This window comes from Melanostigma gelatinosum (assembly GCF_949748355.1).
Source record: "Melanostigma gelatinosum genome assembly, chromosome: 1".
NCBI classification, from domain to species: Eukaryota; Metazoa; Chordata; class Actinopteri; order Perciformes; family Zoarcidae; genus Melanostigma; species Melanostigma gelatinosum.
This window is the reverse complement of record NC_136634.1, coordinates 26,201,055-26,226,664: the sequence shown is the minus strand read 5'-3', so window position 1 is coordinate 26,226,664 and position 25,610 is coordinate 26,201,055. Positions and strand designations below refer to the sequence as shown.

At 43.2% G+C, this 25,610-nt stretch overlaps 1 protein-coding gene across 1 annotated transcript in view; it reads left to right on the top strand.

Annotated features, from left to right (window-relative positions):
- Positions 1–24,647, top strand: part of LOC306797741 (A-kinase anchor protein 13) — a gene marked incomplete at its 3' end in the record, with an annotated part of 55,600 nt that extends 30,953 nt beyond the window's left edge. Inside the window, exons 3-10 of the mRNA XM_079297137.1 lie at positions 3,569–3,740; positions 6,223–6,320; positions 8,163–8,240; positions 8,447–8,609; positions 12,493–12,685; positions 22,507–22,711; positions 24,301–24,393; positions 24,507–24,647. Of these exons, the coding sequence (XP_079153263.1) occupies positions 3,569–3,740; positions 6,223–6,320; positions 8,163–8,240; positions 8,447–8,609; positions 12,493–12,685; positions 22,507–22,711; positions 24,301–24,393; positions 24,507–24,647 (1,143 nt within the window). The remainder of the gene's footprint in view (positions 1–3,568; positions 3,741–6,222; positions 6,321–8,162; positions 8,241–8,446; positions 8,610–12,492; positions 12,686–22,506; positions 22,712–24,300; positions 24,394–24,506) is intronic.
- Positions 24,648–25,610: the final 963 nt, after the last annotated feature.

Genomic DNA, 25,610 nt, shown 5'->3' with positions numbered 1-25,610 from the left:
GGAAATGTCTGATGTAACTCAGCTGGACTTGTTCCAAATGGTCCCAAACTTCACATGCTTGATAACACTCATGGCCTGAGGATGTCTACAAGCTAATTTGCCCTAATACTCACAGCGCCACCTGCTGGTGAAAGGAAATCTGCGTTTTTTGACAAACCATCCGATTTACGTGACTTTTACACAATGTGGTTTACACTTCATATAGAGCTACATAATGTACGTGTTCTGTAGCGCTAGGCAGCGGATACAGGAAGCATCGGACTATTTGCAAAGCATCATTTCCAGCATCAGGCGGCCCACGCGGGATTAAAAACGTCTCGCTCGCGGACGCGCCGTCCGACGGTCGCAGACGTTATCGGACGCGCAGGCTGGAGTCCCGCCGGCATCCCGACGTGCAGATTGCGAAGGCCCGTTCATCGCTGCTCGCAGCTTTAATTTGTTATTGTTCCGGGTTCAAAAGGTCACACATCCCGTTGTCTGTTACGGGAGCGCTGTCCATCAAAAACATTATATTTCCCACAATTTAAGCTTCTGCATTTTCCAAATGCATTAGTATTATTCAAATTCGGTTCATAAGCCTTGTACCGAATGGTTTAATACGAATATGTGTATTATTACACCAAATAATAACCATAGCTGTAGCGCCATTATGAGGTTATTAGGAGCTGGCTCAAGTGCAGTAGGACAGCACAGAAGGCCCAGGTATAAAATGCAAGGCCCGCCACTGTATAAGGTGCTACACAAACTGTTGGCGCATCTGACCGATCTAATCATATTAAATACATACAAGTAATGAAAACAAAAATAACAGATACATTTTGTTTGAGATTATTCCAGATAATAGCGCCCCTTTTTATTTTTTTACGGCTGCTGAAAAGACTTCCGCAAAGGATACACCGGTGTTTCCTTTGCTTAGAGCTCCTTCGCGAGCTTCCTCGATCCTCAGGATTTCTTAACAAATTAAACAACTCTTCTTACACTATATAGTTAGAAAAGGCTCCACTTGAGAACCAGCTCCCAACATTCAGTCCCGCTTCTTGTGTAACTTAAGCATGTCATGTACCAAATACATCAGTCATGTGCGCCCGTAAAGTGTCCTCATCTGGTCCCGGCAGAGCACCTGAGCGTAAAACACAAGTATGTTAGCTTAGCCTGAATGTTTCCATATTCACAAGCAGCCAAAGCATCTGTAACCGCTCACGTGGGAAAAGTGACCCGTCTGTCCGTCTAACAGTTTAACAACAACAGCAGTGGTGTGTGTGTGTGTGTGTGTGTGAGATCTGAAACATTCCTGTGTGCTATTGTTAGCCCGTGTTTGTATGGGTGAGGCTGTTAACAGGCTTTTAACTGCATGTTCAGCAGAAGTGTGTGTATTTGTGTGTTTCACAGCACACACACGAGAGCAATATACAACACATATACACTCTATTCTCTGTTCAGTTTTGTATCTCTTTAATGCAAACCCTCCTACATGCACACCGTCTGTAGCCAGCCAGCTCTTAGATGTAGCACAGATTAGTTCAAGTTTTCTGTTATGTGCACAGCAAGAGACAACAAAGCAGAGAAGCAGTCGTTGGCAGTGACAGTAATCAATCTCAGGCTCCCTCCAACAATGCTCATTCAATATATAAAAAAGAAGAAAAAAAGTGTATCTAAAACATAAAATGCAAGTGAAAATTCAAATATAGAGAAAAAATATAGGAAATTAAATAATTATTTGTTCCGAGAACTGAATTTCTTATTGTATGTGAATGTTAGTTAGTCCTGATGGGCCTTGCAGGATAGCATGGCTGCCATCAGTGTATGTATGAGTGTGTGTGAATGGGTGAATGATGACATGTAGTGTGAAAGCGCTTTGAGTAGTCGGAAAGACTAGAAAAGAGATATAGAAGTACAGACCATTCACCGTTTTACCTAGTTGCAGCACACACCTGTGAGAGTAAGCCGCATACACTTGTAACAGTGAGAGAACAGCGCCATCATCAGGCCAAACAGAAAAACATCCTCGTGATTACAAACTGTAACAGTCTTGCATACCTCGGGTGTTGGAGAAACAACGTTTTTTATACTTTCAGACATTTCGACAGCAGAACATGGTTAACCCTCTGAACCCCAAAACCCGCCGGCGGGATGGAAAAGCAATTGCCAAAACTACATAGTTTATCACAGCCAGAAGCAAAAAAAACATTATCAGATTTTCGTCTTTCTGAAAGTCCTGACACACATCATGTGTGACGAAAGGTTCCATCAGAAAACGCAACTGAAACTAAGCTTAAAAATCTCACCACAAATAAAGCGTTTACACAAAAAAACATTAAATTCTGAATTCTAAAAGAAATTCTCAAAGAATTCTTTTTTATGATTTATGACATGTTATACTGCACAGAATACATTTTTGAGTTATCTCTACTTCTAGCCATGGCTGTGCTGTTTCCATAGAGATGCAGTATATTGCAGTGAAAATCAAGGCCACAGCTAGGAAAATGTGACCGGCGCAAAACACTGCTTAGGATTCAGAGGGTTAAAGACAAACAGTTTGAAGAATATTGTTTGCTTAGTGATTGGCAATTACCCATTAGTAGTTTGTCCTGTGGATGCTCTGTGCAGATGGCACACGCCTTTGTTTGTTGATTAGTTATTTTCAAGCTTATACAGTATGTGCATCGATGACTCAATTACTTTGCACTGTTTGATGTGGTCCAATGTGTCTCTGAGCATTTTCACTTGTTCTCGGTGTAGAAAGAGAATCTAGTAGTTGCCACATATTATCGCCATGACACACAGGAACAGTGTCCATCCTGTCATCACACTGCACCGAGCTACTGCAGGGAGAGTAGGAACACACACGCTGACCTCAACGCAACGGCCAGCTCCTCGTGACGTTGACACATGCACTACATGTACACACACACACGTACACACACGTACACACACACACACACACACACACACACACACACGCACACGTACACACACGTACACACACGTACACACACACACACACACACACACACAGCCCCACCACAGATTACTTCATTTATTTCTTAGCGTTTAACTAGCGTTTAAGCGTTTATGTATAGTTTTTCACTTGGTGTAAATCATATTTTTTTTTTTCTATCTCACTTTCACTATTCCAAATGAACAAACCAACGTGAACTTGGCTTGTTGTCACGTTTCAGACAAACTTTTGTTGGCATTTTTTATATTTGCGTTGTGAACACAGTCTTAATATAATTAAGTTATTACACTCCATTATTACCAATGGGTCATGCTCGAGCCTCATGAGATCCAGACAATGTTGCCATCCATGTACATTTTTGGTTTCCAAACAGTAGCAAGTAGCACCTTTTTTGAGGTAGATGCCTTGAATCATGAGTCGCTGTCGGTGTGTTTTGAGCTTGCACATAAAAAAATGGCCTAGAGGAAAAAGGAGTGTTTTCTCTTTCAGGTGTAACAGCTGTCGTGTTGATAATAGTAGAAACAGACTTGGTGAATAAATGATGACGTACATGACGTGTGTTTATGTAAACGCATTAAAGTTGATTTCATTGCCTCTCTGTCCTTTCAGGGCGAGTGTTTGTTGACCGTTCAGCTCGACGATGAAGACGTGTGTCGTGCCGAGGGAGAAGAGGACGAAGAGCAGGAGGCAGAGTTTTATCTTTTATTCTCAGGCTCCAGCCAAAGACATCTGACCAGCACACTGCGAGTCGGCCACGTCGCACTGCATGCTGTGTGTCCAGGTACAACACACTCACATTATCTCTTGTATTTTTTTCTCTCCTAAAATTAGGTCCTAAAAGTTCATTATCCTACTCTATCCTGTAGTGTGACGTGTCTTTCTTCCAAAAAATTTAGCAACTGTTTTTATCCAAATATTTTATAAATTACCCTTTTCTTGCTAAGAACTCATAACATTCTAACTTTATTCCCAACAGTGGCCCAAATACTCTTGTATTTTGGTCTGAAATAGTTGAAATAGTCGGGTTAGCTGCTCTTTAAAGCAGATACCAATACCAGTTCAAGTGTATCAGTACATCATTATGACTCTATATGTATTTGACCCGGCCCCGCATAAGCAGCAGAAAATGGATGGAGGGATGAAGGGTTTGATGGAGAGATATATGGAGGGATTGTTGAATGAATGATAGTTGGATCGAGTGATGGAGAAATGGATGGATTGAGAGATAAATGTATGGATGGGGGATGTAGGAATTGATCATTTGATGAATAGAAGTATGGAGAGTGATAGATGGATGGATAGATAGATGGAGTGAATCATGCCTCTCCACACGGTTATCTATGGCATTAACTCTTCGGGGGATATCACGCCTTAATATCTACTGCATCTCTCAAGATTCAGATCATCACCAGGCGTCTCCAACAACATCATATCTGTTAGTCATAGTCTGAACAGGAGTTTATAATGAGCTGATGGATTTCACTCAACGCCTCACCCAGTATTACGTGAGGTAGGTGTGCTCTGGGTGTGCTCTGTTGTGGTTGTGACAGAGCATGTAGAAACCTCCAGATGGCAGATTAAAGGATTGGTTTGAAAAAATTGAAAACACACAAGATCAAGTCAAAAACCATTCAGGTTTGTAATAACGACTCTGTGGAAATGCTGAGGGGGCTCACTGACTTCGAGAGAAGTGAGGGTGAACCGAACACACTCAATGTCACCAGAGAGCCGAAACACCGGCTCAACCACAAAAAAAGCACTTATGCAGGGAGACAAAAACAATGAACTGAAAAGGGAGCCGAAGCACAAAACCAAGCTGGCCAAGCTTTGCTAGGGCTTGGAAGGAGACAGCCGTCATCCCTGTTCCCAAAAAGCCCTATGATGGGAAACCAAATGCCGTCCTGTCTGAGTTTATAACATTGTGAATTTCAACAAGCTGTATTCACTGTATCCAGCAAGCCACACTTTAGCTGGCTTACTACAGCGGTATGAACCCAATAAACAGACTTTGCTGTGATTTAATTGCAATAAAGATATAAGAAGGATGCCGAAATAACTACATTGGTGCAATTTGTAGAAAGTCTGAAATCATTGTTCATCAGGTCTGTCAAGAGGACACGCAAACATCTTTTAAAATGCTTGTCTTCTGAGTGGAGTTCTGATCGATCAGTGCTAGGCTATGGTAAAATTGAAGCTCCTCCATCAACATTCAAAATAACACCACCCAAGCAATACGGCAGCAACGTTTTTGCTGTCTTGTACACACATTTAAATACATAGTAAGTTGGGTCTCTGTACACATATGAGTCACTATCGTAGAACTCTGGGTGCCCAAAGACGGCGACAATATTTGTTCCCTCCATTTCCGATTCAACAACGTCAGGGCGTCAGTGATGACAGGTGACTCTGACGCAGCTTCACAAATTTCTCCCTCGAGTTGCATAAGTGATGCGAATTTCGACCTTTCGTTTTGCGGCTGCAGCGCTCTTACTCAATACGGGACCAATTTCAGATATCGTTGTCCCGACTAGTCAGACGCAAAAACAAAGGGTCCAAGCTGAAAAATGCTGAAGTTTCCCTTCAAGAATTAAGCACTCGGATCACTGTCTGCTCCTTTAATGTTGTCCGTTTTGTCTTAAAGTTTGTGGATCTCGGTGGCGACTCAAATTGTGCTGATGTGTGAAGGCCCAAGACACACATACATAGAACTTTATTAATCCCAACGGAAATTCTTCAGAAGAATAAGAAAAAAACTATAGTCATATGAACATGCATAAAAAAGAGAGGAATAAATGTTAAATGTATCAAAATACTGACAGCAGTGCAAAATAGAATTGCAATAAGACTAAGATCAATTTAGTTCAATAAATTAACTAAAATAGGAAAAGTAAATACCAACAACATGGGAATAAAAACAGAGTAAAAAGATAAAGTTTATAAGAAGTAATACTAACACCAGTGCCTAATAGAAAAGTAATATTGTGTATGACATCTGCTTATACAGCAGGTAAACAGACAAATCACACAGCTCATTGTTTCTAAGTAGCGTGTGTGTGTGTGTGTGTGTGTGTGTGTGTGTACGCACACGCTTCACTTCTATGACAGAATAACATAATGTTCCTCAGGCTTTATGAGCGCACTTGTGTTTATTCATCTGTGGCGATGATTGATATTTATTGAAAGTTACTTTTCATATTTATAGTATGTTTTAACATACAGATAAAAGCAGAAGTAATTTCCCTGTGTTTTGTGTGTGTGTGTAGCCCATGATGTGTGTGAGCAGGTCTCGGTGACACTATGTTGGGCCCGGCCCGGTGGACCAGTCGGCACACACTCGCAGGAGACCTTCTGCTTCGTTCAGGTAACGGCACAGTTCTTTGACTGCATTCAACTGGATACTTCCTGTTCCAGGTCTGTCATTTATATTTGTGTTTAGCATTGTTTGCAATATGTGTGCGTTTTGGGACAGAGCTGACGCAAGAATTAAAACGGAAATGAAATGTAAAGTATTTTTTATTCCACCTGAGGTTGTCTTTGCTGGATGAAAATAATTCAGTTCCGTAGCCTGATTAACTTTAAGTTGCGTTGGTTTTGGCACTGATAAAAAAAGTGTGCTACATTCAGTGGCCACTATATTCGGTACTCCCAACACTGCGTGTCAATGCATCTATATATGTGATCATCCAATGGTGTAAAAGGAACTTAATGTATAAAAGCGCACAAGACGTGCTGAAAAACAATTCACTAAAACATCAGAATGTGATCCACGCGACTCGGTTTGTCGAATGATTGATGTCGGTTCGAGTGTCTTGCAAACAGCTGATCTCCTGATTTTCACCCCAATGGTCTCAAGAGTTGCGAAAAACCAAACAATCCAGTGAGCGGCATGAGTGGATGAAAACACGTTGCTATCTCTGGCCGTCTCACGTAGAACCCATCGACTAAGAATGACAATAAGTGGACTTGTCGTTGTGACGTCACCATTGTTTTGTGGACTGCCGTTTTGAAGCTTCGAGTTCGGCATTTCGGGCGTCGCCATCTTGGATTTTTGCAACCAGAGAACGGAGGTGACCATATTTGGACTGCAGAGGAGTGACGTAGAGACACTGTATACGGCTCTGATATCGGCCTGTCAATCACAAGGTAGCCCCGCCTGAAAGCATACCCTGCTTTATGGTGCTGTATTGAAGAAGACTCGAAACTAGAGATTAAGACCATAAACTCCTGTTTACAATATTTACTGAGGTAGTAAATCAAGTGAGAAGTAGTTCTTTTCTCATAGACTTCTATACAACCAGAGGAGTCGCCCCCTGATGGACATTAGAAAGAATGCAAGTTTAAGGCACTTCAGCAAAAATAAATTGGATGGACTACAGCAGCAGAAGGCCCCAGCGGGTTCCACTACTGCAGCTAAGAACAGGAAGCTGAGGCTCCAGCAAGTACAGGACCAAGACCGGCCGGTAGAAGATGGGAAAATGCCATCTGGTGAAACTAATCTAGATTTCTGCGGCCACGTAAAGATAGTAGGGTCAGAATTTTGCGTAAACAAAATGAATCCATGGATCCATCCTGTCTTGTGTCAGCAAATCATGCTGTCTGCTGTCGTAATGGTATGTGACACTATCATGCCAACATGGAGCAGAATCTCTCAGGAATGTTTCCAGCACCTTGTTGAAAACACAACGCCAAGAATTCAGGCTGCTCCGGGGGGAAAATTACAGGGATGGGGATCTTACCCTGAATGAGAATGGTTTACCTAATAAAATGGCCAGTATTTATGTTGACTTTTATACAAGAAATGACAGAAGACAAAGATATGTTTCATTAGAAGCAGATGAGATGTCTGTAATAAATAAATTATTTTGGCTGATATATCAGATTTTTTAAATTTATTATTAAACATATATAATGGCCTTGTCCTCTAGTAAAAATGTGTGACGTCTATTCTGTATTGATGAATATGGAATATTATGTGCCTCATTCAATTTCTAGTTGACCTCAAGCACATCAACATTTCTTTGCCGCGAGTACATAAAAATCCAATTTTTCTCTTTTCCAATAATTGGTAATAATGTTTTTACATTTACATCGTGTTCAAGAATGGCACGCAATGAAAAGTAGATGAAACTATTTTTAAATGGTAAAAAATGACTGAGTCCCTCAAAATAATGATGGCAGTATCGTGTGTGTGTGTTGTGTGTAGGACTTGGCTCTCGACATGGCCCACTTCCTGCTCGACAACATTGCCCCACAGGAAGCATTGCTATTGGACGTTGAGCAGGTAAGTTGGGAAAGACCTTGAGGGCTCTGAAATGTTGACTCACTTCCATATAGATGTATATTTTTTTTAGCCGAGGTCTACACACGATCAGTTAAGTTTTTCATGCTGATTTATTGATCACCATAAACATTTGTTTTGGTATTGTTCATATTGGATTTAAATGAAATCAAAATGTCCGACCAGCCTTTATTTTGTTTGTGTGTCAGATTCCGTTGAAAGAGTGTGAGCGGTTGGATCAGAGCCTGGCCCTGGCCCTGAAACACCTCACCCTGTCCCACCAGAGGACCGGACCGGGTGTTGACGGACAGATGGCTGTCACAGACGCACACAGTGGCACAGAGGGCTCCACACTGCCGGACCGCCGCACCGGTGAGTTAGACGGCCACGAACCAACAAAACAAGTCAGCACTGTTAGTTAGCATTCGGGTTCATTTACATGCAGTGTATGTTTTATCACTTTAAGTTCAGCAGCCTAACAGGCACCAGCTGGGCCACCGCTGTTGCCTGTTTGCTCAATCCGCATGTCCGCTCTTTGAAAGAGCCATGAAAGAGAGACTGCTTCCGCTCCATTGGCGAGCTAGGCTAACTAGCTTCCACTCAGCAGGAGGAATAGAAACCTAGCAGCTAATTGTCTCACCTTAAACACTGAATGTCTCCCGGTCATGGAGCACTCCTCCCTGGATGCGTTGATCTTCTTCATTCATCACCATAAACTCTGCCATGCTGTGGTTAAGATAGTCTGAGAGGCTCATTTAGTTCTACGGTGTTTTGTCCAACTGTTTCCCTAACTTTCAGGGCTTTTAAGACCAAGATTAGGAGAAAACCTAAAATATCTATTGGAAGTAAAAAGAAAACCTGAACTCTCACTTCAAGGAAAATCTTAACTCAAGTGTTTTGCGCACCTGAAGTTGAGACATTGTTTCCACAAATATGTCCAAAAACAGTTTTATCCTCTTCTGAAAATAGATGCATATTTGTCTTTTATATGATAAAAAGTGTTCACCTACATTTCAAATCGACAGCTTAAATTCAGGGGAAAAAACTCACAAGATCATAAACATGGCATTCATGTGGGCATAGGAATTATTGGGTAAAACTGTTTATTTCCTCCCTACTGACATTAGAAAATAAATTTTTATGAAACGGATCAGCAGTCAAACTGATTTGTCGCTATGAGTCGACAAATGTGATCTACACCAATCATCCTTCCTTGGTCTGGACCATGCAGCTGTTAGACGGAGGCTAAGTGGCTACACGTAAAATCAAGTTTGCCGGGGCTGCTGGATCCAAAACAGTGGCGGCATTAGGCATCTATTTCCTGCTTGTAAGGTGCTGAAATGTCATCTCCCAGTCTGCAGCCATATCTGAAGTCAGGAAACAAAGTGTGACAGAGCTGCTGGTCTCAAAAAATGATATTAAGACTTAATTCCGTAAATCCAAGATATTTTTTGAGAAGCGTGGCTGTGATACTTCGTCAAACTTGAGTTCTGCCTTTTGGTTGGACTTATTCTCTCGCTAATGAACTAACACTAATACAACTATTGCCAGGGACAAGTTATGCTGCGTTCACACCAAACGCGGCGCGAATTTGTGGCGCGAGTAGATTACATACAAAGTCTATGCACAGACGCGATGAGACTGGCGCGATGGACGCAAATTTGCGATGGTGCGGCGCGATGGACGCGAATTTGCGGCCATCGCGTCTAACGCGTGAGTTTAAATTTTTCAACTTCTGCGGAATAATCGCGTGACGCTGTGGAGCTGCTACAATATTAGCAAAGCCTAGCACCGCTCCATCCACTCCATTGAGAAGACAAGTCGCCTACAAATCGTCATCATTACGTAGTTATTTCGGAGTCCCTTTTTGTCGGAGAAGACAAGTACAAATCTGCATCATTATGTAGTTATTTCGGAGTCCCTTTTTGGCGGTTTATTGCCGTTGAATCACAGCCAAATCAGTTTATTTTGTGTTCCTACAGCTGTAGTAAACAGCGACCGGTGGCTTGCTAGACGCAGTGAATACAGCTCGATACAATCCACGGAGCTCCTCTGAACAATATTATGAACCAGACATGACGGCGTTTAGTTTCCCGTGATATCTGTGACTTCCAGAACACGTACTAAGCAGAAATATAGGTTATTTTTTCCATGGTTAATGGCGGACAGTTGAGCGGCTTTCGGCCGATAAGCCCCGCCCCCTCTCCGGCGCGATTCGCGCTGCGTTTGGTGCGAACACGGCAAAATGGTCCCCGGCGAGACCGGCGGCACGTTGGACGCGAATTTGGTGTGAACACGGCATTAGATGTCAATGGATGTTGGCAGGGACGTTTCCTGACCTTCCCCACCAAATTCTACTCCCTTGGCTAGAAGTGGAGATTCTTGGACACAAACAGCTTTTTGCAGGCATGTCAACGATGTTCAGGAGGTTGTTATGTGTCAACCCAACATCAGATAAACACTGATTAGCTGTCCTCTGTACGTCTACAGGACGGCTGAGGGAAAAGGCTTCACTCGGAGTCAACCCACGCTTCTGCATGCTCTTCACGTAGCTGCTTAACCTGAGCATGGCTTCATCTTTTCTCACAAACTAAAAACTGACCTGATGCTCTGCAATCCGTTTTATATATATTCGTGCTGGGCAAGTTAACGCGTTAATTTCGCGTTCACGCATTCATTAATTAACGCCGACAATTATTTTATCGCGCGTTAACGCATTGTTTTTATTTATTATAATTATAATTTTTTTTTTCTTTTTTTAAATTGAAAGACAAGAGACAATACATATACATAACAACAAGAGGATGACAAGAACAGTGGGATAAAAGCCCAAACATCCTACAATCAGACTGTCTCATGTTTATCGTTTTGTATTGGAGATATGATGTCCCTTCAGGGTTGTCGTAGAGAAAAGGCGACTTCCGCTTCTGGTTGAGGGGGGGGGGGCAGAAATAAAGAGAAGCTGCACCAGCTGCTGCTCTCCCTGGAGACGACTGTACATCGCTGCGGTAAAGTCAGCAGACACTCAGACCTCCGTGGTCAACTCAGCAGACACTTACATGTTAGTGCACCTATATGCTGAAATTCACGCTAACCGCATTTAAACGGCGCAGATCGGGAGCGAGCGAAGGACTTTGAAAGTTAACGGAAACATTAACGTGAGACAACATCCGGTTTCTTCAGACGAACATCCGGTTTTCAGAATAAGATGCCAATAAAGTATGAATTATATTCACATTAAGTATAAAACATGCTACCTGCATCTCGTGAGTTCAAGGGAAAATATACATATGCTATAAGAATGATATAATATAAGAAATATGATCGCTACTGTGTAAAGGGAATGCTGCTGTTAAACACCTTATATGTTTAAAGTGTTTGCAAACCAAATGTTATTGCCCTTTTGTTCATATAGCAGTACTTTTAAAATAAAAGTGCGCAATACACTAGTTTTGAATTCATTATTGAACTTTGTCATAGCAATGCGATTAATCACGATTAAATATTTTAATCGTTGCCCAGCACTAATATATATTCTTCCAGTTGTTAAAAATGGTGTCTGTTCTTTGTCGAGTTTGTTAAATACATGATAAAATCCATTTGCTCCACAAAAGATATTGAGTCAAGTTGTTCGCTAACTCTGACAATTGGTGCCAACGCTATAGGTTTCACAGTAAAGGCCTACGACTGTCTTTATATTGCATTTGTTTATTGTTAGGTGCATGCAGTCAGTGATGATGCACCTATCAGCTGCAGCATTTTGCATCGCGCAATCAACGGACTGAGAACAACTGAACACTTTATGGAATGTTGATCGGTCACATTTGGCAGATTTTGATGCAACACACAAGACTGGTACTTTTTGTCACTAATAGGTTTTTAGATAATACAATTAAAATACCATAAAAATAATTGATTCAGAACCCCTCAAAATGTGGTAAAATACATTTGTTTTTAGGCTGGTATAAAATCAACAGTAAAAGCTGATAACGGGACACTTTGGGCTTTGAATGCTGGGATTTATTTGTGAAAATAGTGTTGAGCATATCAGAAAATATCACAGAATTTCAATTAAACTTTCTGCGAAACCTGGAGCCATGACTGGCTGATACCCAAGTTTTGAATAAAGACTAATATCTGTCAGTGTAAACCTGCTGTCACATCTCTCTCTCCGCCAGGCGGTGTCCACCTCGCTCCGCTCCGTCTCATCAGTTGAGTCCACCCCCTCAGTGTTTTTTTCTTCCTTCCTCTCCAGCCGCGTCTCAGTGCCAGCAGCTCTCCAGCCTGCTGCACTTGGCAGCCAGCCACGGTCTGAGGACGGTGGCGGCGTTCCTCCTGCAGCAACCGGGAGCCAGGGAGGCGCTGAGGAGGCCCAACGCTCAGGGCCTGACTGCAGCGCGACAGGCAGAGAGCAGAGGGCATCGGCAGCTGGCAGAGCTCTTCACGCAGTGAGTACTTTTACACTACAAGCTAACAAACGGAGCTGTTGAGTTGACGTTTGTTTCGACAAAATGTTATTTGAATGTGAGGATGGCATTCGTTTTATTGTGGAAAAAGAAAACCTGTCACTGAGCTCAAGGGAAAAGTATAAAAAAAGGACAAAAAAATAAATATCAAGACAATAAAAACATCTAAAGTGCATGACTATAGCTGTTGTGGATCTTGATTAAACGTCCTGATGGAGGGACCAAATTGTCATTTTGGAACCAAACCATGTACCCGGAACTGTCTGCTGTGTAGCATAGACTGTATATAAGAAGTGGACGTGGTCAGTGACATCACCCGTTGGTTTGTGGACTGCAGTTATGAAGCCTCAAGTTCAGCAATTTTGCCGTCACCATGTTTTTTTGTTTTGCTACCAATTAACGAAAGTTTCCATATTTGGAATGCGGAAGAGACGCTGTATATGGTAGCGGCAGCAACCTGTCAATCACAGTAAGCCCATCCTAAAGAAAGAAAGAAGAAACGTTCCTTTGTTAGTCCCACAGTGGGGAAATTATTCCCTGCATTTGACCCATCCCTGTATATGTAGGGAGCAGTGGGCTGCCAATGACAGGCACCCGGGGAGCAGTTAGGGGTTCAGTGTCTTGCTCAGGGACACTTCGACACAGGACACGGTGCAGCCGAGGATCGAACCGGTGACCTTTCGGTTGGCGGACAACCCTCTCTACCCAGTAAGCCACGGTCCACTGCACAGAGTGTCTATAGGAGCATTAGACATAGTTTTTCTTGGAAGAATAGTTAGTGGATGCTGTGCTTCAAGTAGAAGCTCATAGTTTCACCTACATTACGTTCCAGTCACGTACTTTATCCAAAGCGACAGACAACAATTGCTGTGCGATGAATCTTTTTTTTTTTTTAAGACTATAAGCAAACCCAGTGCTGCTTTTTCTTTTAGCGATGCTGCTGCTAGGACATCAGAGGCTCCACCTACTGCCCCCTTCTTCTCCACACTGTCACAAGACCTAAGTCCCTTATCATGACTCTCACCATGTTGCATTTAATTTGGGGATCTTGGCTCATTAGAAATCAATAACAAATACTTAGATGTGGTTGGATGGACAGATGGACGGACAGCTGGTTGCTATTGGATGTACCTAACAAAAGTAAAAGGGAAAAACAAGTTTTAAATCAATCTATCTGCCCTTCATTGACTCAAATCAGCAGAATGACAACCGCCAGATATTTGTGCCTTCTGGCCAGGGAATCAAACTTGGCAACCTTTGGGCTACTATTTTTCTTCTCTAACCTCTTTACCACCTACCACCCAAGTTGCAAGACTGTAATTCTCTACATTGATTTTCATCAAATCTTGGCTCAAATTTGTTTTCATATTTTCTGAGTATTAACAGAAACCTTATATAATGCTGCAAGAAATGCATCCTGTGCGCCACAATTTTGTTTTGCTGTGTCAGGGCACTTGCTCTGGTCTGCCATAGGGTAAGCTGTACTGTCGTCAAAAAAAGAAGTGTGTAACATCTATTGCACCAGATTTGGACAGAGTTGTAAAGTAGTTAAGTCTGTCAACAGTAGGGTTAGCCTCTTAATACTTTACTGTATTTAACTCATGTTTGTTTCACGCTGGCTTCACCAGTTGACAGCTGGTGGAGATAATGCGGCAAAAAACTTTTTTAAAGCATTATGTTTTCGGGTTGTCAGGAATGTCTATACAGTTTTGCACAAATATTAAGGATCACGGATGAACTGATTAGAGTTTGGTGGTCAAAGGTCGCTGTGATCTGTGTGTGTGTGTGTGGGGGGGGGGTGCTCATGTAGTAGCGGAGATGGTGACTCACTTCCTCGTACACTGAAGAAAGTACAGCCTCTCACTGTGCCTCCTGCTCGCCCCTCCTTTTTTACATTTGTTGTCTCACACTGATGACATCACAGTAATTGAGTCAGCCCGTCCATTCTCTGGGTAGGGTAAAGGGAAAAAGGGGGGGACAGATGAATAGAGGGAGGAGAGTCTGAGAACAATGGTGTTCTACAGTACACAGCTGCTGGTTACTGAGGGAGACATAAACACAGACGGCGAGGGGAGGCGTGTTGGTTCTGAGTCATGTCTACATGAGTATGTCCCAATCCCAGTCGGCACACTCACAGACTTTGAGGGTTTAGTTCTGTCCCACTGTCAAGTCATCGTGTGTTTGAGGACTCTCCAGCATATCTTTTTAGCCCTTCATGAACACTTACGTCCACATTTCTACAGCCTTTGCCAAAGGGAATTACCCACAATTCATAGCAATGTGCCGATAAACACGGGGTTACAAGTTGAAGCATGGAGACGTAAGGAAAGAAAAGGTAAACAAAGAGGATAGCACATGGGTGTTCATCCTTAAATATTAAGTTTACACTGAAACATTAAGGATTGAAGATGGAACCTAAAAACACATGCAAGCATAGATTATATTACACATTTATTCATCGAAAATAAAATGATGTCATTAAAGCTGTTTTGACAAAAATGAGTAAATCAAGTATTTGACAAGTACCTCTCATCTTGTGTGGCAAGTCCTGGAAGCCCCTGCAACCTCTCACACATAACCATTTAACAAGTAACGTCAGTTAAGTCCCTGAGGGTTCAGGTTTTAAGGCTTCAGATGAGAAACCTCAACCCTCTGCAGAGAATTTTCATGGCACATGTACCTATAGATGGGTATTGTTCGGATTTTATTAGTACTACTACTCTTATCGATACTCCTAATAATTGCTATAAAATACATTTATAAAAATAAAAGAAGGACAACAGGAGTAGAATTAATTTCTATTTTAAATATAACGAGATGTTTGTAGTCACTATATAAAGTCATTTATATCTTACTGGAAACTAATCTGAAATGTTAATAAGATAAATTATGGCACAGCTGATAGAAGGGAGGGGCTTCTTTCTCCCAGTCGGCAGATTCATTTACAATAATTATAAGGTACGCGGCAAACTAAGCTAAACAGGTAGATTATATATAGACTGCTTTTGTCTTAGCTTGTTTAACTATTTGCAGAGCTAGCGCTCCGTGGTTGTGCAAACACGCCGTGAGTGAATGAGAGACTGCGGATGGAGCAGATTTGAAATATCTATTTTCTACATGTTCGCGTCATGTTTATGCTTGTTGAACAGATGTATTGATGAATTGTCGGCTGTTTAGACGCAAAGGTTTTTGTGCTCTCACAGTAACAAGCGTCTCTCTCGCAGTTATCTTCACTTCACCGGCTCCACCGCGACCTCTCTTCTCTGGCTCGATCGCGACACAGAGAACAGGGGTTAGAGGCTGCGGCGTGGTAATGCATTAAACCGAAACGTTAATAAGCACCGCTAAAAGAACCGATAATTTAGGAGCTTATTAATACTTCAGTCTTTAATAATTTAGCACCGGTGCCCATTTGATTCCCAGGTTTCTGTACCCGGCCCTACATGTACCCCAGTCTTACCGCTCTCATCTAATTCGACGACTCGCTGGTGAACAAAGTGGAGGATTTAGTAGCTGGAGAGCCAAACATTTCCCTCTGGGGTTGATGGAGACCTAAAAGGAGCTAAAAGGAGAGTTAAAACTCAAAACTTCAAAACCTCCACTGGCTTCCCATACAGCAAAGAATACAGTACAAAATTTGCCTCATCACATACAAAGCCCTCCACAACCCTAAGCCCCTTCATAACTTTCGAACCTCCTGCACCAACACGCTCCCACCGCCGCCGACCTCATTACCCCTGATACTCTGTCCACATATGAATGAATGAATGAATGAATGAATGAATTTTATTCATATAGCGCTTTTCACAGACAATAGTATCACAAAGTGCTCAACAGAGCAGACATTTAAAAGCATAAAAAACACAATGTGACTCAAGGGTCAATAAATTATATACACAGAGAAAAGTAAAAAATAAAATAAAAATGTAAAACATTTTAAGAGCAGGTCTAGGACATGAGTTTACTTTTACACAAACGCTAGCCTAAACAGGTGGGTTTTTAGCTGGCTTTTAAAAGTATTCACAGTATCTGCGAGGCGCAGAGTTGCAGGCAGAGCATTCCAGAGCCGCGGGGCCACTGCCTCAAAGGCTCGGTCACCACGGGTCTTAAATCGTGTGCGTGGGACTGACAGAAGACCTAGAGCATTTGACCTGAGAGTGAGGGCGGGTGAATAGGGGCGAAGTAGATCAGCTACATAAGTCGGAGCCTGACCGTGAAGTGCTCTGTAAGTGATGGTGAGAATTTTAAAGTGTATCCGAGATGCTACAGGAAGCCAGTGGAGAGATCGGAGTACGGGGGTGATGTGAGACCGTCGATTTGTCCTGGTGAGTAATCTGACGGCAGCATTTTGGATGACCTGCAGACGGTTAAGAGCAGATGCACTGAGTGATGTAAAAAGTGAGTTGCAGTAGTCAATGCGTGAAGAGATAAATGTGTGTATGATCATCTCTAATTCAGGTGTTGATACTACAGATCTCAGTTTACTGATATTTCTTAGATGGAAGAAACATGACCTGGACAGCTGCTTAACATGAGGGTCAAACGACATGGATCGATCAAAGAAAATCCCAAGATTGCGCAGGTTGCAATGGGCAGCAGAGGAGAGTGGACTAATAATCTGCCTGATCATGGGGACAAACTCCTCTGGAGCAATAACTAGGACCTCCGTCTTAGAGTCGTTGAGTTGCAAGTAGTTTTCTGCCGTCCAGTCTCTGATGGCATTGACACAGTCCAGGAGCCTAGTTAATGTGAATGCCTCGCTGGGTTTGAATGAAAGATGGAGTTGGATGTCGTCTGCATATAAGTGATAGGACACATTATAGCTTTTTATAATCGGCCCCAAAGGTAACAGATAAAAGGAAAATAACAGAGGCCCCAGAACCGAGCCCTGCGGTACACCACAATACAGTGGAGAGGTAACATACACAAAATCACCCACAGAGACATTGAAACTGCTGTCATTGAGGTAAGATGTAAACCAGTCTAATGCTATGCCAGATATGCCCACCCAATCACGTAGCCTCTTAATCAGGATGTCATGGTCTACAGTGTCAAATGCAGAACTGAGGTCCAGAAGAACTAACACAGAGTAGTCACCTGCATCAGCACACACGAGAATGGCATTTGAAACCCTCAGGAGAGCGGTTTCAGTCGAGTGTTGCTCGACAACCCAGACTGGAACTTGATGTACATGTTGTGCCTCTCCAGTGCAGCAGTAAGTTGTTTGGCCACCACTTTCTCTAAAATGTTGGACAAGAAAGGCAGTTTTGATATGGGCCTGTAGTTCATGGGCAAAGCTGGATCTAAGTTAGGTTTCTTTAATATGGGCTGGACAGTGGCATGTTTGAAATAGGAAGGGACAATTCCTGTAGACAATGAGGAATTGACAATAGATGTTACTGCAGGGCCAATAATTAGCAGAACTTTCTTAAATAGAGAGGATGGTATTATATCCAGAGGGCAAGATGATGGCTTTGTTTTGTTAATTAAGTCCATCAGGTCTTGAAGGCTGATAGGCTGGAAAGAGTCCAGAACAGCAGGAGATTGCGAGGAGTAGATGAACAGATCCCAGGATGAATGTCAGACCTAATACCTGTTACCGTATCAATAAAATAGATAAGGAATTTGTTGCAATCGTCAACAGAATAGCATGGTAATGTGGAGACAGACGGTGAAACAATTTTCTTAATTGTGTCAAACAGAATCTTGGGATTTCTCTTTGACGAAGAGATTAGGTTGGCAAAATAAGCAGTTCCAGCTTCCTTTACTCCAGTATTAAAATAAACTCTGAGGTCTTTGAGATATAAACGATGCACTTCTAGCCCAGTAGCTTTCCAGGGCCGCTCTGTCCTGCAACACTTCTGTCTCAGGCTGCACACAGCGTCTGTCATCCACGGAGTAGTGTTATCGGCTGCCCTGGTCCTTTGCTTAAGAGGTGCCACTTTATCCAGCAAAGTGGTGCAATGTTCATTAAATGACTGTATCAAGAGTTCAACATCATTGAGATTTGTGTTAATATCACAGCAGAAGTGCATAGAGAAATGATCAGCTGTACTCTGAGTAATAATGCGGGAGTGGAATGTTTGTTTCAGACACAAGGGGTCAGCATTGACAGAAAGATCAAAGAAAATACATTTATGGTCACTGATCAATAGGTCCTCACAACGGGTATTATCAATATCAAGACCCAGAGAGAACACAAGGTCCAAGGTGTGACCACCCCTGTGAATGGCGCCAGAAACATGTTGCGTGAAATTAAAAGATTCAGTAATATTGAGAAACTCAGTAGCAATACAGTCTGTGGTATCATTGATATGCAGATTAAAATCACCAACCAGAAGCACTTTGTCTAGCTTGATAATAGAGGTCAGAAAGTCTGTGAACTCTGATAAAAACTGACCTGCAGGACCTGGAGGTCGGTAAATAAAAAAACAGAAAAACTGCTTTAGCCGGCTCACTTTAGTCAGCTGTAGTTCAAAAGTAGCATAGGATTCTGTGCTCTCCAATTGGCAGGAAAGCTGATTCTTCCAGACCATGGCGAGGCCTCCACCGCGGCCCATCAAACGCGGTGTCCCAACATAAGAGCAGTCCACAGGGAAGAGTTCATTGAAATGGATGCATTCCATATTCCGTTGCCAGGTCTCGGTCAGAAATAAAAAGGCCAAATTATGAGTCATCATCAGCACAGGAAGCTTTGGGGGTATGTGCAATAGGACCGATCACTCGCGCACCACCTCGAACCCGACCATAACTAGGGTGTGAGCGCGAGCCTGTGATTCTCACGGGAATGTTCATGGGTCGTGGAGTGGAAGTTACGGTAGAGGCCGTGGAAAGAGTAGTAGGAGACCCTCCATGCCGCCAGGGGGAGCTGGTGTTGCTTGTAGGGGATGAATGCGGCTGATGAATGATCGTAGAGGAAGAGTGACAGCGGACAGGGGATCCAGGTGTAAACAGTCAATCATGTGAATGGGAGTGAACAGCATGCTGTAAATTAGCCGCTAGCAGGCGGCTACCCAGCTTGTTAAAATGAATACCATCCTTCTTAAAAGCAGAAGAGCGGCCCCAAAACAGATTAAAATTGTCAATGAAGCTCACGTTGTTGGTCCTGCAGGCGGCCTGGAGCCAAGTGTGGAGGCTGAGGACTCTGCTGAACCGCTGTGATCCACGGCCGAGTGTTGGACTTGGACCACAGTGGACAGTCCACAGCTGTTTAAAAAGCTTAAAAGATTTGTAAAATCCATCTTGGTCAACTCAGACTGGTGGAGGGCTGTATCGTTCATTCCCACATGAACGATAATTCGCCGAATGGAAGACGGGAGGGCGCGCATCAGGCCAGGCAGTGTCAGCAGGATGTCTTGAGCCGTTGCTCCGGGGAAGCAGTGTGTCTCCGCGTTGAAGAAACGGGTATTCCTGATTATCGAGTCCCCGACTATCAGCGTCGTCGGGGCGAAGAGGGGACGAGGCGGCAACACAGCGCGTGCAATACGCGTGGATGGAGGCGAGGATTCAACCAGTGGTGGCGGAGAAGACGAGCAAGGACTGAGAGAACAGGGGACCGAAGCTCGCCGCGGTGCTGGTGTAAAGCACGGTATGGAGCGGCGTGTCCTGGGGCGAGAGGAGGGCTCAGGAATGACTGGCGTAGGGATGTCGGTGGACCCGGGGCTGTGGGTCCCCCGAGGCGGCAGCTGGGATGATGTAGGAAGCTGGGAGTCCGTAGTCAGAGGAGGGAGTTCGCGCAGGGCAAGGGCGTTAAATCCATTCTTCAGCTGGACATCGAAGCCATGGGGTGTAGGAGATGAGCGTCTCCCTCTCCGGCTGCCACGAGCACAGACCAGGGACCAGGGCTCGTGATGTGATGGAGTAGAGCTGACCAGGGCTTTAGGCTTAGCTCCGAGCCGTAGCCAGGAAGCCTCAGGAGCTGCGACCGGAGGAGGGGTCGCGGCAGCAGGACTGGAAGCGATGGAATCATGCACGCCGTCGCAGGCTGTGTCAGTTTGTGATGGACCGAAAATGATGGTGTCCATGAGGTTCTCGGCATACTGGATCCTGTAGAGCGTGGATATTCTTCCCTCCAACTCTGTAATTTTATCCACCAGGCGGGCGCAGCTGACACGGTCGGATGGAGAGGTGAGTGAAGCCATAGCAGATCTGGTGGACAATTGGGCTACAGCCCACAGCCTTGTCCAGGTATTAACAAAGGTGGAAGCTGAATTCACAGATGGTGGTTTTCAGTTTGACGTATGACCCTCTATATCTGTAATCTCCGTGGCGTTATAGCTTCAGAGCCCAGGGCTAACAAACGAGCCAATAGTAGCCCAGCAGGCTAACTGATCTGGGGGACGCAAAAACAGTTCTAGTTCTAAAAAAGTTCTAGTACGTGTTGGCTGACATCGTACTATTAGTAGATCAATTGAAACTAGAAAAAACGGTGAAACAGACATGACGCACAAGTGAGCTGGATCAGGTGACAGGCAAATTGGAGGGAAAACAGCAGCACAGCTATAGGACCCTGGGGGTACAGGGCCTTCTCCATTGCTGCCCCTCCCTCTGGAACTCCCTCCCCCAGCACCTCAGATATTCTCTCGCCATTTTCAAAACTGCACTTAAAACTCACCTATTTAAATCTGCTTTTAACCTGTGATGCTAGTTATGAATGTTTTTGTTTAGCTTGTTACAGTTATAATGCCATCTCTCTGCCTTGTTTATATTGTCATTGCTTTTATTGTTTCTGTTTTCACCATTTGCCTTTGAGTACCTTTTTAAAGCGCTATACAAATAAAATGTATTATTATTATTGATATCGCACTTCCATCAGGTGGACGCAAACACCACTCCAAACCAAATTATCCCGTTGCTGCTAAATGCTCTACGATAGTCACTGGCTGGTCTCTAACTGTGTCCGTCTGCAGTTGGCTGCCGAGCAGGAAGTGAACACTCGGTTTATTGGAGCTATGTCTCTCGAAACCACGCCATCAGAGCAGTGAACCAAAACAGTAAATACTGAAGCTGAAATCTGCGGCAACGTTAATCAGTTAAGGACTAAGTTGGCAGACATGACAATCCAATGCTCTCGCTATGAAGAAAAACTGGTTTTCAAGCAAAATGCTGTCTGGGAATCTCTGTGCGTTTGTGTCACTGTGGTTGGTGGCTTAACAGTTACTACCTGATGAAGTGCGCTGTCTGGGTGTGTGTGTGTGTGTGTGTGTGTGTGTGTGCGTGTGTAGGTGTGTGCCGGTTAAACAGTCACTCCATCAAACACCCACTCAGCATGTTGTCTCCCTGCGCAGCTCCTCCGTGGTGGCTCGGGCCGGACTGGGAGGTGCTCCCAGAACAATGAGCGTCAGAGCAGCTGACTGGCAGCTCATCTGATCCTTGCTTAGGGTGGTGGGTGGATCTGGGGAGGGCGTTGTTAAAAAAAGAAAAAAAAGTCTGCATGAGTGATGTGATGTCATCCACCACACAGGGCTGTGTGCAGCAAATCGGCTGAGTGTTTTGCGCTTGTCAGATTACAACGTTTAGTTTAGCATTTGTTTGACCTTGCTGGTCTTTTTAGATGTTGACTTTATTTATTTTTTATATATTCATTTTGGCAGCTACTCCATATTTTGTTCATTTTAATCATTTGTCCGTACTTTGACTCGGGTAAGAAGAGATAAAAATATCGGAGATAAATTACTTGTTTATGTACTTTTTCAACATGATTGAAAGAGTTCAAATGTGTGTCACAAAAAGAAAAACAACAACTATTAAAGCAGTTTGTGTTGTAAATGTTTCTCAGACAAACGTATCTTGTGTCAATGCAGGTACGAGACTTTCCCAAGTGTCCATGCAGAACCAAAGGCGCAGCCGCACTTTTACCCTGGGGGCCGTGTGTTCCAGCACCACGCAAACCTCGGTACCTACAACCTAACATTCCCGGCCCTCCGTCAGAGGAGGGGTGGGGGGGCAGAAATACAGGGGGAGGTGGAGGAGCTGAGGAGGCGTATCCACCTGCACAGGGAGGAAAAGGTGAGCGAGTTCACACATTTTTCTGGAGTTCACACACACCTGTGCATAGGATTGTTAGAGTCCGATTCTCAGTTCAATCATATTATCTAAAGTACTTATGTGTAAGTGAAATTCAATCTTAGTTTAGATATTCATTTCATTTTGGTTACATTTTTTCAAACTAATTTGTGGTTCAGCTGTACTCCAGTTGTGCGTGTACACAGTTTTTAATACAAGACTTATTTTGGGTAAATTCACAGTTTTCACCTCACAATACAAAGCTTTATCTTGTGTATTACCTTTATTTTAATATGCGACACCAGAGGTTACCAGGAGGTGTATATTTATAGTTTATAAATTTACATTTATATTCAGATCACCACCACAACACCAGACAAATGCATCATATGTGACTTGTCCTATATTCCCTAGGGGTGTAAGAAAATATTGATACACTTGAGGAACGCGATATGTTTGGAGATACTGAGATTCTATTCTCAAAAAAGATTGTATCAATTTTGTATTAATAATTTACATTTAAAGATTTGTGTCTTCATTTTGTTTAAACCCCCGACCGCTAGATTACAGTGTTGTAATTTATCTTCAGTGATTTTGACTGTTCCACGCACAAAACGTAAACTGAAACGGGAAGTAGCGCGTCGGCAAAGCGCTAACGTTAGCATTAGCAAACCTAGCTGACCAGTAACGTTACCACCCATGGCTGAATCCCATAGAGATAGACTGGCTACAGTGTTTGTGTGAGAGCTAATGTTCGTCAAGAGCCATGCCGTTTACAAAATGTACCATTGCAAAAATCGAATACTCTGGGAGCACAACAGATCTGAGAGCACACTTAGCAAGACACCAGCTAATGGAACAGCAAGAGCTAACATTTAACGACCAATCTCAACTTGTGCAACCAAAATAACTCCGCCTATACTTCATTTAATTTGCAAATATATGCGCCTTCTCAGGGTTTTATAGAATTAAGGCTTCCGTAATACGGTGAATACAATGGAGCCTGACTTTACAATGAGCTTTTGAGACAGGTGAAAAGAAAACCACAGAAAGTGTACAAAGTATCATTGGAGTAAGTTAAGAAATTATTTTATTTTTTATTACCATAGTTTTAAACATTTTTGTTATGTAAGAAAAGACACAAAATTAACTATGTTAGTGGAGTACTTGATTACTACAAACAAATTATATTTACAGCATTTGTATAGAAATTATTCTGTCCCAAGCTTTCCGATCCATGTAAGCGATTGATCGCTGTATTTGAAGTTTACACAGTACATTACTGTAATTTGAAAACCGTTTTGAAACAGCTGTTTTGAATTTTGAACCAGTTGTTAATATTAAGTAAATAGCGAAGCTGTCCCTTTCATTACTTTATATTCATAATAATAAATAGTGTCAATTAAATGGTAATCTTGCAATAGAAATTCAGACAAAGAACACAAATTGGCTAATAATCATCTGCCCATAGTGATCAATTTGACCCGGAAAGACATGATCACTGTATTTTTTTAATTTAAATTATATTTTGTTGTGTTAACTTGTTAGTGAAGCAGTTTGTGTACTGACATTTCCCATCATTCCTCTTGCAGAGAAACTCAGACTTTGCTGGCACCATCGCACAGACGTGTGACCCGGTCAGCCCTGCCTGTGGGCCGCAGCCCTGCTCCAACGGTCTGTCTGCGGTAACCATAGAGACTTGTAGCACGACAACAGAGGAACGGGGACGTCCTCCGTCGCTGGAGGAGACATCACAGGGGGAGGACTCTGCTGTTGTCACTCACACATCCTGTACCAGTGGAACTCTTTGTCAGAGGCAGGAAGCTGGGGGAGAGCAGAAGGTCACACCAGCTGCCAACTCTCCTGCTGGCCGCAGCAGGAAAAACAGAAAGAGGACTCCAAAAACCGCAAGACATGCAACAGAATCGCCAGGAAATAACAGAAGCACCCCAGAGGCCAGTAGAGGGAGCGCACGGAGACCTGCGAAGGCTACAGGAAGTAGTACAGAGACAGATGGGACTATTTCACCCGGGGGACCTGTGGTGGCATCTGTGATTGGCGAAGACGAGGGAGCCACAAAAACTCACAACAGAGCAGGGGAGACTCCATTACCCATAAAGCCAGTGTCTGCACCAGGTGGTGAAAGGAAGTGCGCTGGCAGGAAGGCGGCGGCCTTGCCCGCCACCACCATCGTAGAAAAACAGGAAGAAGAGAAGTGGGAAGTTGACCTGCTGATATGTGAGCGAGTTTCAGAGACAGAAGCAGTGACAAAGATAGAGCAGGGAGACACTGAGAGTCTCCCAGCAGAAGAAGTTCCAGTGAATGTTGCTCTGGAATCTGCTGCAGAGAGGAGAGGTAAGTCCAACGAGTGGGTTATTTTGAGATTCACTCAATGAATGGTGTTAGTTTAAATGGCAGAGCAGAGAGGCTCTTTTACCGAAATAGTACAAATCAACTGGTGATTTGGGAAGCAGATTGACTGGGCAGACAGAAGTACAGGAACACTGAGTTGGTGTTTTTTTGATTGTGTCACTGTTGATTGTAGCATATCGGAGTAACTGTTCTAACATGTGAATCTGTACTAAATTAGAAATACTTTTTATAACTAAAACTAATCATTTTATTGTGTCATCTTCAGACACAATCAAAACATTTTGTCAGTTGTGAAAAATCACTGACAATAATCTCTATAAACAGATTCTACATTCATATGAATCTGTAGTCAACCAGACCGTTTGCAGTCAGAGTAGTGTTGACTAATCACGTTCAAGCTCATGCTTTGGTTGAAACAGTCCGTGCAGAGAAAGAAAGACGGGAATCGAAATCCAACCTTGGAACTCACTGGCCATCTTCTGAAGATGATTTAGCTTATTATTGGTTTAAAATTTGCTTTCAAACCGGC